This window comes from Mobula birostris, unplaced genomic scaffold (assembly GCF_030028105.1).
Source record: "Mobula birostris isolate sMobBir1 unplaced genomic scaffold, sMobBir1.hap1 scaffold_1192, whole genome shotgun sequence".
Taxonomy (NCBI): Eukaryota; Metazoa; Chordata; class Chondrichthyes; order Myliobatiformes; family Myliobatidae; genus Mobula; species Mobula birostris.
Window position 1 is genome coordinate 80958 of NW_027274233.1, and position 14592 is coordinate 95549.

At 54.8% G+C, this 14592-nt stretch overlaps 1 protein-coding gene across 1 annotated transcript in view; it reads right to left on the minus strand.

Annotated features, from left to right (window-relative positions):
- Nucleotides 1-14592, minus strand: part of LOC140192359 (uncharacterized) — a gene marked incomplete at its 5' end in the record, with an annotated part of 36346 nt that overhangs the window by 6613 nt on the left and 15141 nt on the right. Inside the window, 10 exons of the mRNA XM_072250010.1 lie at nt 1898-1945; nt 2288-2612; nt 2652-3142; nt 4388-4477; nt 6428-6481; nt 6956-7099; nt 7892-7939; nt 9300-9356; nt 10359-11379; nt 11602-12119. Of these exons, the coding sequence (XP_072106111.1) occupies nt 1898-1945; nt 2288-2612; nt 2652-3142; nt 4388-4477; nt 6428-6481; nt 6956-7099; nt 7892-7939; nt 9300-9356; nt 10359-11379; nt 11602-12119 (2796 nt within the window). The remainder of the gene's footprint in view (nt 1-1897; nt 1946-2287; nt 2613-2651; nt 3143-4387; nt 4478-6427; nt 6482-6955; nt 7100-7891; nt 7940-9299; nt 9357-10358; nt 11380-11601; nt 12120-14592) is intronic.

The window sequence follows — 14592 nt, forward strand, 5'->3', positions numbered from 1 at the left end:
ATGTGCTGGACTGTGCGGTTGGTGTGCTGGACTCTGTGGTCAGTGTGTTGGTCTCTGTTGTCAGTGTGCTGGTCTCTGTGGTTGACGTGCTGGTCTCTGTGGTTGATGTGCTGGTCTCTGTGGTTGACGTGCTGGTCTCTGTGGTTGGTGAGCTGGTCTCTGTGGTTGATGTGCTGGTCTCTGTGGTTGGTGTGCTGGTCTCTGTGGTTGGTGTGCTGGTCTCTGTTGTCGATGTGCTGGTGTCTGTTGTCGATGTGCTGGTTGGTGAGCTGGTCTCTGTGGTTGGTGTGCTGGTCTCTGTGGTTGATGTGCTGGTCTCTGTGGTTGACGTGCTGGTGTCTGTTGCCGGTGTGCTGGTTGGTGAGCTGGTCTCTGTGGTTGGTGTGCTGGCCTCTGTGGTCGGTGTGGTTGTTGTTGTGCTGGACTCTGCAGTCGTTGTGCTGGTCTCTGTAGTTGATGTGCTGGACAGCGCAGTCGATGTGCTGGTGTCTCTGGTAGTTGTGCTGGTCTCTATTGTCATTGTGCTGGACACTGTGGTTAGTGTGCTGGTCTCTGTGGTTAGTGTGCTGGACTCTGTGGTCAGTGTGCTGGACTCTGCGGTTGATGTGCTGGACTCTGTGGTTGGTGAGCTGGTCTCTGTGGTTGATGTGCTGGTCTCTGCGGTTGATGTGCCGGTGTCTGTTGTCGGTGTGCTGGTTGGTGAGCTGGTCTCTGTGGTTGATGTGCTGGTCTCTGTGGTTGATGTGCTGGTCTCTGTGGTTGACGTGCTGGTCTCTGTGGTTGATGTGCTGTTCTCTGTGGTTGGTGCGCTGGTCTCTGTGGTCGGTGTGGTTGTTGTTGTGCTGGACTCTGCAGTCGTTGTGCTGGTCTCTGTAGTTGATGTGCTGGACAGCGCAGTCGATGTGCTGGTGTCTGTCGTCGGTGTGCTGGTTGGTGTGCTGGTCTCTGTGGTTGATGGGCTGGTGTCTGTTGTCGATGTGCTGGTTGGTGAGCTGGACTCTGTGGTTGGTGAGCTGGACTCTGTGGTCAGTGTGCTGGTCTCTGTGGTTGATGTGCTGGTCTCTGTGGTTGATGTGCTGGTGTCTGTTGCCGGTGTGCTGGTTGGTGAGCTGGTCTCTGTGGTTGATGTGCTGGTCTCTGTGGTTGATGTGCTGGTCTCTGTGGTTGACGTGCTGGTCTCTGTGGTCAGTGTGCTGGTCTCTGTGGTCAGTGTGCTGGACTCTGTGGTTGATGTGCTGGTCTCTGTGGTTGGTGTGCTGGTCTCTGTGGTTGATGTGCTGGTCTCTGTGGTTGATGTGCTGGACTCTGTGGTCGTTGTGCTGGTCTCTGTGGTTGATGTGCTGGACTGTGCGGTTGGTGTGCTGGACTCTGTGGTCAGTGTGTTGGTCTCTGTTGTCAGTGTGCTGGTCTCTGTGGTTGACGTGCTGGTCTCTGTGGTTGATGTGCTGGTCTCTGTGGTTGACGTGCTGGTCTCTGTGGTTGGTGAGCTGGTCTCTGTGGTTGATGTGCTGGTCTCTGTGGTTGGTGTGCTGGTCTCTGTGGTTGGTGTGCTGGTCTCTGTTGTCGATGTGCTGGTGTCTGTTGTCGATGTGCTGGTTGGTGAGCTGGTCTCTGTGGTTGGTGTGCTGGTCTCTGTGGTTGATGTGCTGGTCTCTGTGGTTGACGTGCTGGTGTCTGTTGCCGGTGTGCTGGTTGGTGAGCTGGTCTCTGTGGTTGGTGTGCTGGCCTCTGTGGTCGGTGTGGTTGTTGTTGTGCTGGACTCTGCAGTCGTTGTGCTGGTCTCTGTAGTTGATGTGCTGGACAGCGCAGTCGATGTGCTGGTGTCTCTGGTAGTTGTGCTGGTCTCTATTGTCATTGTGCTGGACACTGTGGTTAGTGTGCTGGTCTCTGTGGTTGACGTGCTGGTCTCTGTGGTTGGTGTGCTGGACTCTGTGGTCATTGTGCTGGATTCTGCAGTCGTTGTGCTGGACTCTGCGGTCAATGTGCTGGTATCTATTGTCGGTGTGCTGGTTGGTGAGCTGGACTCTGTGGTTGATGTGCTGGTCTCTGTGGTTGACGTGCTGGTCTCTGTGGTTGATGTGCTGGTGTCTGTTGTCGATGTGCTGGTTGGTGAGCTGGACTCTGTGGTTGGTGAGCTGGACTCTGTGGTCAGTGTGCTGGTCTCTGTGGTTGGTGAGCTGGTCTCTGTGGTTGATGTTCTGGTGTCTGTTGTCTGTGTGCTGGTTGGTGTGCTGGACTCTGTGGTTGATGTGCTGGTCTCTGTGGTCAGAGTGCTGGACTCTGTGGTTGGTGAGCTGGACTCTGTGGTTGACGTGCTGGTCTCTGTGGTTGGTGTGCTGGTCTCTGTGGTTGACGTGGTGGACTCTGTGGTTGACGTGCTGGTCTCTGTGGTTGACGTGCTGGTCTCTGTGGTTGATGTGCTGGTCTCTGTTGTCGGTGTGCTGGTTGGTGAGCTGGTCTCTGTGGTTGGTGTGCTGGTCTCTGTGGTTGACGTGCTGCTCTCTGTGGTTGATGTGCTGGTCTCTGTGGTTGATGTGCTGGTCTCTGTGGTTCGTGTGCTGGTCTCTGTGGTTGATGTGATGGTGTCTATTGTCGATGTGCTGGTTGGTGAGCTGGTCTCTGTGGTTGATGTGCTGGTCTCTGTGGTTGACGTGCTGGTCTCTGTGGTTGACGTGCTGGTCTCTGTGGTTGGTGAGCTGGTCTCTGTGGTTGATGTGCTGGTCTCTGTGGTTGGTGTGCTGGTCTCTGTGGTTGACGTGCTGGTCTCTGTGGTTAATGTGCTGGTCTCTGTGGTTGGTGAGCTGGTCTCTGTGGTTGATGTGCTGGTCTCTGTGGTTGGTGAGCTGGTCTCTGTGGTCAGTGTGCTCGTCTCTGTGGTTGACGTGCTGCACTCTGTGGTCGTTGTGCTGGTCTCTGTGGTTGGTGAGCTGGTCTCTGTGGTTCGTGTGCTGGTCTCTGTGGTTGATGTGATGGTGTCTATTGTCGATGTGCTGGTTGGTGAGCTGGTCTCTGTGGTTGATGTGCTGGTCTCTGTGGTTGACGTGCTGGTCTCTGTGGTTGACGTGCTGGTCTCTGTGGTTGGTGAGCTGGTCTCTGTGGTTGATGTGCTGGTCTCTGTGGTTGGTGTGCTGGTCTCTGTGGTTGACGTGCTGGTCTCTGTGGTTGATGTGCTGGTCTCTGTGGTTGGTGAGCTGGTCTCTGTGGTTGGTGAGCTGGTCTCTGTGGTTGACGTGCTGGTCTCTGTGGTCAGTGTGCTGGTCTCTGTGGTTGATGTGCTGGTCTCTGTGGTTGGTGTGCTGGTCTCTGTGGTTGATGTGCTGGTCTCTGTGGTTGATGTGCTGGTCTCTGTGGTCAGTGTGCTGGTCTCTGTGGTTGATGTGCTGGTCTCTGTGGTCAGTGTGCTGGTCTCTGTGGTTGACGTGCTGGTCTCTGTGGTTGATGTGCTGGTGTCTGTTGTCGATGTGCTGGTTGGTGAGCTGGTCTCTGTGGTTGATTTGCTGGTCTCTGTGGTTGATTTGCTGGTCTCTGTGGTTGACGTGCTGGTCTCTGTGGTTGGTGTGCTGGACTCTGTGGTCATTGTGCTGGATTCTGCAGTCGTTGTGCTGGACTCTGCGGTCAATGTGCTGGTATCTATTGTCGGTGTGCTGGTTGGTGAGCTGGACTCTGTGGTTGATGTGCTGGTCTCTGTGGTTGACGTGCTGGTCTCTGTGGTTGATGTGCTGGTGTCTGTTGTCGATGTACTGGTTGGTGAGCTGGACTCTGTGGTTGGTGAGCTGGACTCTGTGGTCAGTGTGCTGGTCTCTGTGGTTGATGTGCTGGTCTCTGTGGTTGATGTGCTGGTGTCTGTTGTCGGTGTGCTGGTTGGTGTGCTGGACTCTGTGGTTGATGTGCTGGTCTCTGTGGTTGGTGTGCTGGTCTCTGTGGTTGATGTGCTGGTCTCTGTGGTTGAAGTGCTGGACTCTGTGGTCGTTGTGCTGGTCTCTGTGGTTGATGTGCTGGACTGTGAGGTTGGTGTGCTGGACTCTGTGGTCAGTGTGTTGGTCTCTGTTGTCAGTGTGCTGGTCTCTGTGGTTGACGTGCTGGTCTCTGTGGTTGACGTGCTGGTCTCTGTGGTTGATGTGCTGGTCTCTGTGGTTGACGTGCTGGTCTCTGTGGTTGATGTGCTGGTCTCTGTGGTTGACGTGCTGGTCTCTGTGGTTGATGTGCTGGTCTCTGTGGTTGACGTGCTGGTCTCTGTGGTTGATGTGCTGGTGTCTGTTGCCGGTGTGCTGGTTGGTGAGCTGGTCTCTGTGGTTGGTGTGCTGGCCTCTGTGGTCGGTGTGGTTGTTGTTGTGCTGGACTCTGCAGTCGTTGTGCTGGTCTCTGTAGTTGATGTGCTGGACAGCGCAGTCGATGTGCTGGTGTCTGTCGTCGGTGTGCTAATTGGTGTGCTGGACTCCGTGGCTGACGTGCTGTACTCTGTGGTCGTTGTACTCGACTCCGGGGTGGTTGTGCTGGACCCTACGGTCAATGTGCTCGTGTCTGTGGTTGGTGAGGTTGTTGTTGTGCTGGACTCTGTCATCGGTGAGCTGGACCCTGGGGTGGACCTGCTGGACTCTTTTGTCGGTGTGCTGGACCCTATGGTTTGTGCACTGGACTCCGTGGTCGGTGTGCTGGATTCTGTGGTCAGTGTGCTGGACTCTGCAGTCGTTGTGCTGGACTCTGCGGTCAATATGCTGGTGTCTGTCGTCGGTGTGCTGGTTGGTGAACTGGACTCTGTGGTTGGTGAGCTGGTCTCTGTGGTTGATGTGCTGGTCTCTGTGGTTGGTGAGCTGGTCTCTGTGGTTGATGTGCTGGTCTCTGTGGTTGATATGCTGGTCTCTGTGGTTGGTGAGCTGGTCTCTGTGGTTGACGTGCTGGTCTCTGTGGTTGATGTGCTGGTCTCTGTGGTTGATGTGCTGGTCTCTGTGGTTGATGTGCTGGTTTCTGTGGTTGGTGAGCTGGTCTCTGTGGTCATTGTGGTTCTTGTTGTGCGGGACTCTGTTGTTTCTGTGCTGGTTGGTGACCTGGTCTCTGTGGTTGGTGTGCTGGACTCTGTGGTTGGTGTGCTGGTCTCTGTGGTTGATGTGCTGGTCTCTGTGGTTTATGTGCTGGTGTCTGTGGTCGTTGTGCTGGTCTCTATTGTCTTTGTGCTGGACACTGTGGTCAGTGTGCTGGTCTCTGTGGTTGACGTGCTGGTGTCTGTTGTCGATGTGCTGGTTGGTGAGCTGAACTCTGTGGTCGGTGTGCTGGTCTCTGTGGTTGATGAGCTGGTCTCTGTGGTTGACGTGCTGGTCTCTGTGGTTGATGTGCTGGTGTCTGTTGTCGATGTGCTGGGTGGTGAGCTGGTCTCTGTGGTCAGTGTGGTTGTTGTTGTGCTGGATTCTGTCGTCGGTGTGCTGGTTGGTGAGCTGGTCTCTGTGGTTGATTTGCTGGTCTCTGTGGTTGACGTGCTGGTCTCTGTGGTTGGTGAGCTGGTCTCTGTGGTTGATGTGCTGGACTCTGTGGTCATTGTGCTGGATTCTGCAGTCGTTGTGCTGGACTCTGCGGTCAATGTGCTGGTATCTATTGTCGGTGTGCTGGTTGGTGAGCTGGACTCTGTGGTTGATGTGCTGGTGTCTGTTGTCGATGTGCTGGTTGGTGTGCTGGTCTCTGTGGTTGGTGTGCTGGTCTCTGTGGTTGATGTGCTGGTCTCTGTGGTTGGTGAGCTGGTCTCTGTGGTTGATGTGCTGGTCTCTGTGGTTGATGTGCTGGACTCTGTGGTCAGTGTGCTGGTCTCTGTGGTTGATGTGCTGGTCTCTGTGGTTGACGTGCTGGTCTCTGTGGTTGATGTGTTGGTGTCTGTTGTCGGTGTGCTGATTGGTGTGCTGGACTCTGTGGTTGATGTGCTGGTCTCTGTGGTTGGTGTGCTGGTCTCTGTGGTTGATGTGCTGGTCTCTGTGGTTGATGTGCTGGACTCTGTGGTCGTTGTGCTGGTCTCTGTGGTTGATGTGCTGGTCTCTGTGGTTGATGTGCTGGTCTCTGTGGTTGACGTGCTGGTCTCTGTGGTTGATGTGCTGGTGTCTGTTGTCGGTGTGCTGATTGGTGTGCTGGACTCTGTGGTTGATGTGCTGGTCTCTGTGGTTGGTGTGCTGGTCTCTGTGGTTGATGTGCTGGTCTCTGTGGTTGATGTGCTGGACTCTGTGGTCGTTGTGCTGGTCTCTGTGGTTGATGTGCTGGACTGTGCGGTTGGTGTGCTGGACTCTGTGGTCAGAGTGTTGGTCTCTGTTGTCAGTGTGCTGGTCTCTGTGGTTGATGTGCTGGTCTCTGTGGTTGACGTGCTGGTCTCTGTGGTTGATGTGCTGTTCTCTGTGGTTGGTGCGCTGGTCTCTGTGGTCGGTGTGGTTGTTGTTGTGCTGGACTCTGCAGTCGTTGTGCTGGTCTCTGTAGTTGATGTGCTGGACAGCGCAGTCGATGTGCTGGTGTCTGTCGTCGGTGTGCTGGTTGGTGTGCTGGTCTCTGTGGTTGATGGGCTGGTGTCTGTTGTCGATGTGCTGGTTGGTGAGCTGGACTCTGTGGTTGGTGAGCTGGACTCTGTGGTCAGTGTGCTGGTCTCTGTGGTTGATGTGCTGGTCTCTGTGGTTGATGTGCTGGTGTCTGTTGCCGGTGTGCTGGTTGGTGAGCTGGTCTCTGTGGTTGATGTGCTGGTCTCTGTGGTTGATGTGCTGGTCTCTGTGGTTGACGTGCTGGTCTCTGTGGTCAGTGTGCTGGTCTCTGTGGTCAGTGTGCTGGACTCTGTGGTTGATGTGCTGGTCTCTGTGGTTGGTGTGCTGGTCTCTGTGGTTGATGTGCTGGTCTCTGTGGTTGATTTGCTGGACTCTGTGGTCGTTGTGCTGGTCTCTGTGGTTGATGTGCTGGACTGTGCGGTTGGTGTGCTGGACTCTGTGGTCAGTGTGTTGGTCTCTGTTGTCAGTGTGCTGGTCTCTGTGGTTGACGTGCTGGTCTCTGTGGTTGATGTGCTGGTCTCTGTGGTTGACGTGCTGGTCTCTGTGGTTGGTGAGCTGGTCTCTGTGGTTGATGTGCTGGTCTCTGTGGTTGGTGTGCTGGTCTCTGTGGTTGGTGTGCTGGTCTCTGTTGTCGATGTGCTGGTGTCTGTTGTCGATGTGCTGGTTGGTGAGCTGGTCTCTGTGGTTGGTGTGCTGGTCTCTGTGGTTGATGTGCTGGTCTCTGTGGTTGACGTGCTGGTGTCTGTTGCCGGTGTGCTGGTTGGTGAGCTGGTCTCTGTGGTTGGTGTGCTGGCCTCTGTGGTCGGTGTGGTTGTTGTTGTGCTGGACTCTGCAGTCGTTGTGCTGGTCTCTGTGGTTGATGTGCTGGACAGCGCAGTCGATGTGCTGGTGTCTCTGGTAGTTGTGCTGGTCTCTATTGTCATTGTGCTGGACACTGTGGTTAGTGTGCTGGTCTCTGTGGTTAGTGTGCTGGACTCTGTGGTCAGTGTGCTGGACTCTGCGGTTGATGTGCTGGACTCTGTGGTTGGTGAGCTGGTCTCTGTGGTTGATGTGCTGGTCTCTGCGGTTGATGTGCCGGTGTCTGTTGTCGGTGTGCTGGTTGGTGAGCTGGTCTCTGTGGTTGATGTGCTGGTCTCTGTGGTTGATGTGCTGGTCTCTGTGGTTGACGTGCTGGTCTCTGTGGTTGATGTGCTGTTCTCTGTGGTTGGTGCGCTGGTCTCTGTGGTCGGTGTGGTTGTTGTTGTGCTGGACTCTGCAGTCGTTGTGCTGGTCTCTGTAGTTGATGTGCTGGACAGCGCAGTCGATGTGCTGGTGTCTGTCGTCGGTGTGCTGGTTGGTGTGCTGGTCTCTGTGGTTGATGGGCTGGTGTCTGTTGTCGATATGCTGGTTGGTGAGCTGGACTCTGTGGTTGGTGAGCTGGACTCTGTGGTCAGTGTGCTGGTCTCTGTGGTTGATGTGCTGGTCTCTGTGGTTGATGTGCTGGTGTCTGTTGCCGGTGTGCTGGTTGGTGAGCTGGTCTCTGTGGTTGATGTGCTGGTCTCTGTGGTTGATGTGCTGGTCTCTGTGGTTGACGTGCTGGTCTCTGTGGTCAGTGTGCTGGTCTCTGTGGTCAGTGTGCTGGACTCTGTGGTTGATGTGCTGGTCTCTGTGGTTGGTGTGCTGGTCTCTGTGGTTGATGTGCTGGTCTCTGTGGTTGATGTGCTGGACTCTGTGGTCGTTGTGCTGGTCTCTGTGGTTGATGTGCTGGACTGTGCGGTTGGTGTGCTGGACTCTGTGGTCAGTGTGTTGGTCTCTGTTGTCAGTGTGCTGGTCTCTGTGGTTGACGTGCTGGTCTCTGTGGTTGATGTGCTGGTCTCTGTGGTTAACGTGCTGGTCTCTGTGGTTGGTGAGCTGGTCTCTGTGGTTGATGTGCTGGTCTCTGTGGTTGGTGTGCTGGTCTCTGTGGTTGGTGTGCTGGTCTCTGTTGTCGATGTGCTGGTGTCTGTTGTCGATGTGCTGGTTGGTGAGCTGGTCTCTGTGGTTGGTGTGCTGGTCTCTGTGGTTGATGTGCTGGTCTCTGTGGTTGACGTGCTGGTGTCTGTTGCCGGTGTGCTGGTTGGTGAGCTGGTCTCTGTGGTTGGTGTGCTGGCCTCTGTGGTCGGTGTGGTTGTTGTTGTGCTGGACTCTGCAGTCGTTGTGCTGGTCTCTGTAGTTGATGTGCTGGACAGCGCAGTCGATGTGCTGGTGTCTCTGGTAGTTGTGCTGGTCTCTATTGTCATTGTGCTGGACACTGTGGTTAGTGTGCTGGTCTCTGTGGTTAGTGTGCTGGATTCTGTGGTCAGTGTGCTGGACTCTGCGGTTGATGTGCTGGACTCTGCGGTTGATGTGCTGGTGTCTGTTGTCGGTGTGCTGGTTGGTGAGCTGGTCTCTGTGGTTGATGTGCTGGTCTCTGTGGGTTGATGTGCTGCCCTCTGTGGTTGACGTGCTGGTCTCTGTGGTTGAGGTGCTGGACTCTGTGGTCATTGTGCTGGATTCTGCAGTCGTTGTGCTGGACTCTGCGGTCAATGTGCTGGTATCTATTGTCGGTGTGCTGGTTGGTGAGCTGGACTCTGTGGTTGATGTGCTGGTGTCTGTTGTCGATGTGCTGGTTGGTGTGCTGGTCTCTGTGGTTGATGTGCTGGTCTCTGTGGTTGGTGAGCTGGTCTCTGTGGTTGATGTGCTGGTCTCTGTGGTTGATGTGCTGGACTCTGTGGTCAGTGTGCTGGTCTCTGTGGTTGATGTGCTGGTCTCTGTGGTTGACGTGCTGGTCTCTGTGGTTGATGTGCTGGTGTCTGTTGTCGGTGTGCTGATTGGTGTGCTGGACTCTGTGGTTGATGTGCTGGTCTCTGTGTTTGGTGTGCTGGTCTCTGTGGTTGATGTGCTGGTTTCTGTGGTTGATGTGCTGGACTCGGTGGTCGTTGTGCTGGTCTCTGTGGTTGATGTGCTGGACTGTGCGGTTGGTATGCTGGACTCTGTGGTCAGAGTGTTGGTCTCTGTTGTCAGTGTGCTGGTCTCTGTGGTTGATGTGCTGGTCTCTGTGGTTGACGTGCTGGTCTCTGTGGTTGATGTGCTGTTCTCTGTGGTTGGTGCGCTGGTCTCTGTGGTCGGTGTGGTTGTTGTTGTGCTGGACTCTGCAGTCGTTGTGCTGGTCTCTGTAGTTGATGTGCTGGACAGCGCAGTCGATGTGCTGGTGTCTGTCGTCGGTGTGCTGGTTGGTGTGCTGGTCTCTGTGGTTGATGGGCTGGTGTCTGTTGTCGATGTGCTGGTTGGTGAGCTGGACTCAGTGGTTGGTGAGCTGGACTCTGTGGTCAGTGTGCTGGTCTCTGTGGTTGATGTGCTGGTCTCTGTGGTTGATGTGCTGGTGTCTGTTGCCGGTGTGCTGGTTGGTGAGCTGGTCTCTGTGGTTGATGTGCTGGTCTCTGTGGTTGATGTGCTGGTCTCTGTGGTTGACGTGCTGGTCTCTGTGGTCAGTGTGCTGGTCTCTGTGGTCAGTGTGCTGGACTCTGTGGTTGATGTGCTGGTCTCTGTGGTTGGTGTGCTGGTCTCTGTGGTTGATGTGCTGGTCTCTGTGGTTGATGTGCTGGACTCTGTGGTCGTTGTGCTGGTCTCTGTGGTTGATGTGCTGGACTGTGCGGTTGGTGTGCTGGACTCTGTGGTCAGTGTGTTGGTCTCTGTTGTCAGTGTGCTGGTCTCTGTGGTTGACGTGCTGGTCTCTGTGGCTGATGTGCTGGTCTCTGTGGTTGACGTGCTGGTCTCTGTGGTTGGTGAGCTGGTCTCTGTGGTTGATGTGCTGGTCTCTGTGGTTGGTGTGCTGGTCTCTGTGGTTGGTGTACTGGTCTCTGTTGTCGATGTGCTGGTGTCTGTTGTCGATGTGCTGGTTGGTGAGCTGGTCTCTGTGGTTGGTGAGCTGGTCTCTGTGGTTGATGTGCTGGACTCTGTGGTCGTTGTGCTGGTCTCTGTGGTTGATGTGCTGGACTGTGCGGTTGGTGTGCTGGACTCTGTGGTCAGAGTGTTGGTCTCTGTTGTCAGTGTGCTGGTCTCTGTGGTTGATGTGCTGGTCTCTGTGGTTGACGTGCTGGTCTCTGTGGTTGATGTGCTGTTCTCTGTGGTTGGTGCGCTGGTCTCTGTGGTCGGTGTGGTTGTTGTTGTGCTGGACTCTGCAGTCGTTGTGCTGGTCTCTGTAGTTGATGTGCTGGACAGCGCAGTCGATGTGCTGGTGTCTGTCGTCGGTGTGCTGGTTGGTGTGCTGGTCTCTGTGGTTGGTGAGCTGGTCTCTGTGGTTGATGTGCTGGTCTCTGTGGTTGATATGCTGGTCTCTGTGGTTGGTGAGCTGGTCTCTGTGGTTGACGTGCTGGTCTCTGTGGTTGATGTGCTGGTCTCTGTGGTTGATGTGCTGGTCTCTGTGGTTGATGTGCTGGTTTCTGTGGTTGGTGAGCTGGTCTCTGTGGTTGATGTGCTGGTCTCTGTGGTTGGTGTGCTGGTCTCTGTGGTTGGTGTGCTGGTCTCTGTTGTCGATGTGCTGGTGTCTGTTGTCGATGTGCTGGTTGGTGAGCTGGTCTCTGTGGTTGGTGAGCTGGTCTCTGTGGTTGATGTGCTGGACTCTGTGGTCGTTGTGCTGGTCTCTGTGGTTGATGTGCTGGACTGTGCGGTTGGTGTGCTGGACTCTGTGGTCAGAGTGTTGGTCTCTGTTGTCAGTGTGCTGGTCTCTGTGGTTGATGTGCTGGTCTCTGTGGTTGACATGCTGCTCTCTGTGGTTGATGTGCTGGTCTCTGTGGTTGATGTGCTGGTGTCTGTTGTCGATGTGCTGGGTGGTGAGCTGGTCTCTGTGGTCAGTGTGGTTGTTGTTGTGCTGGATTCTGTCGTCGGTGTGCTGGTTGGTGAGCTGGTCTCTGTGGTTGATTTGCTGGTCTCTGTGGTTGACGTGCTGGTCTCTGTGGTTGGTGAGCTGGTCTCTGTGGTTGATGTGCTGGACTCTGTGGTCATTGTGCTGGATTCTGCAGTCATTGTGCTGGACTCTGCGGTCAATGTGCTGGTATCTATTGTCGGTGTGCTGGTTGGTGAGCTGGAATCTGTGGTTGATGTGCTGGTGTCTGTTGTCGATGTGCTGGTTGGTGTGCTGGTCTCTGTGGTTGGTGTGCTGGTCTCTGTGGTTGATGTGCTGGTCTCTGTGGTTGGTGAGCTGGTCTCTGTGGTTGATGTGCTGGTCTCTGTGGTTGATGTGCTGGACTCTGTGGTCAGTGTGCTGGTCTCTGTGGTTGATGTGCTGGTCTCTGTGGTTGATGTGCTGGTCTCTGTGGTTGACGTGCTGGTCTCTGTGGTTGATGTGCTGGTGTCTGTTGTCGGTGTGCTGATTGGTGTGCTGGACTCTGTGGTTGATGTGCTGGTCTCTGTGGTTGGTGTGCTGGTCTCTGTGGTTGATGTGCTGGTCTCTGTGGTTGATGTGCTGGACTCTGTGGTCGTTGTGCTGGTCTCTGTGGTTGATGTGCTGGTCTCTGTGGTTGATGTGCTGGTCTCTGTGGTTGACGTGCTGGTCTCTGTGGTTGATGTGCTGGTGTCTGTTGTCGGTGTGCTGATTGGTGTGCTGGACTCTGTGGTTGATGTGCTGGTCTCTGTGGTTGATGTGCTGGTCTCTGTGGTTGATGTGCTGGTCTCTGTGGTTGACATGCTGGTCTCTGTGGTTGATGTGCTGGTCTCTGTGGTTGGTGTGCTGGTCTCTGTGGTTGATGTGCTGGTCTCTGTGGTTGATGTGCTGGACTCTGTGGTCGTTGTGCTGGTCTCTGTGGTTGATGTGCTGGACTGTGCGGTTGGTGTGCTGGACTCTGTGGTCAGAGTGTTGGTCTCTGTTGTCAGTGTGCTGGTCTCTGTGGTTGATGTGCTGGTCTCTGTGGTTGACGTGCTGGTCTCTGTGGTTGATGTGCTGTTCTCTGTGGTTGGTGCGCTGGTCTCTGTGGTCGGTGTGGTTGTTGTTGTGCTGGACTCTGCAGTCGTTGTGCTGGTCTCTGTAGTTGATGTGCTGGACAGCGCAGTCGATGTGCTGGTGTCTGTCGTCGGTGTGCTGGTTGGTGTGCTGGTCTCTGTGGTTGATGGGCTGGTGTCTGTTGTCGGTGTGCTGGTTGGTGTGCTGGTCTCTGTGGTTGGTGAGCTGGTCTCTGTGGTTGATGTGCTGGTCTCTGTGGTTGATATGCTGGTCTCTGTGGTTGGTGAGCTGGTCTCTGTGGTTGACGTGCTGGTCTCTGTGGTTGATGTGCTGGTCTCTGTGGTTGATGTGCTGGTCTCTGTGGTTGATGTGCTGGTTTCTGTGGTTGGTGAGCTGGTCTCTGTGGTCATTGTGGTTCTTGTTGTGCGGGACTCTGTTGTTTCTGTGCTGGTTGGTGACCTGGTCTCTGTGGTTGGTGTGCTGGACTCTGTGGTTGGTGTGCTGGTCTCTGTGGTTGATGTGCTGGTCTCTGTGGTTTATGTGCTGGTGTCTGTGGTCGTTGTGCTGGTCTCTATTGTCTTTGTGCTGGACACTGTGGTCAGTGTGCTGGTCTCTGTGGTTGACGTGCTGGTGTCTGTTGTCGATGTGCTGGTTGGTGAGCTGAACTCTGTGGTCGGTGTGCTGGTCTCTGTGGTTGATGAGCTGGTCTCTGTGGTTGACGTGCTGGTCTCTGTGGTTGATGTGCTGGTGTCTGTTGTCGATGTGCTGGGTGGTGAGCTGGTCTCTGTGGTCAGTGTGGTTGTTGTTGTGCTGGATTCTGTCGTCGGTGTGCTGGTTGGTGAGCTGGTCTCTGTGGTTGATTTGCTGGTCTCTGTGGTTGACGTGCTGGTCTCTGTGGTTGGTGAGCTGGTCTCTGTGGTTGATGTGCTGGACTCTGTGGTCATTGTGCTGGATTCTGCAGTCGTTGTGCTGGACTCTGCGGTCAATGTGCTGGTATCTATTCTCGGTGTGCTGGTTGGTGAGCTGGACTCTGTGGTTGATGTGCTGGTGTCTGTTGTCGATGTGCTGGTTGGTGTGCTGGTCTCTGTGGTTGGTGTGCTGGTCTCTGTGGTTGATGTGCTGGTCTCTGTGGTTGGTGAGCTGGTCTCTGTGGTTGATGTGCTGGTCTCTGTGGTTGATGTGCTGGACTCTGTGGTCAGTGTGCTGGTCTCTGTGGTTGATGTGCTGGTCTCTGTGGTTGATGTGCTGGTCTCTGTGGTTGACGTGCTGGTCTCTGTGGTTGATGTGCTGGTGTCTGTTGTCGGTGTGCTGATTGGTGTGCTGGACTCTGTGGTTGATGTGCTGGTCTCTGTGGTTGGTGTGCTGGTCTCTGTGGTTGATGTGCTGGTCTCTGTGGTTGATGTGCTGGACTCTGTGGTCGTTGTGCTGGTCTCTGTGGTTGATGTGCTGGTCTCTGTGGTTGATGTGCTGGTCTCTGTGGTTGACGTGCTGGTCTCTGTGGTTGATGTGCTGGTGTCTGTTGTCGGTGTGCTGATTGGTGTGCTGGACTCTGTGGTTGATGTGCTGGTCTCTGTGGTTGATGTGCTGGTCTCTGTGGTTGATGTGCTGGTCTCTGTGGTTGACATGCTGGTCTCTGTGGTTGATGTGCTGGTCTCTGTGGTTGGTGTGCTGGTCTCTGTGGTTGATGTGCTGGTCTCTGTGGTTGATGTGCTGGACTCTGTGGTCGTTGTGCTGGTCTCTGTGGTTGATGTGCTGGACTGTGCGGTTGGTGTGCTGGACTCTGTGGTCAGAGTGTTGGTCTCTGTTGTCAGTGTGCTGGTCTCTGTGGTTGATGTGCTGGTCTCTGTGGTTGACGTGCTGGTCTCTGTGGTTGATGTGCTGTTCTCTGTGGTTGGTGCGCTGGTCTCTGTGGTCGGTGGTTGTTGTGTGTGCTGGACTCTGCAGTCGTTGTGCTGGTCTCTGTAGTTGATGTGCTGGACAGCGCAGTCGATGTGCTGGTGTCTGTCGTCGGTGTGCTGGTTGGTGTGCTGGTCTCTGTGGTTGATGGCTGGTGTCTGTTGTCGATGTGCTGGTTGGTGAGCTGGACTCTGTGGTTGGTGAGCTGGACTCTGTGGTCAGTGTGCTGGTCTCTGTGGTTGATGTGCTGTCTCTGTG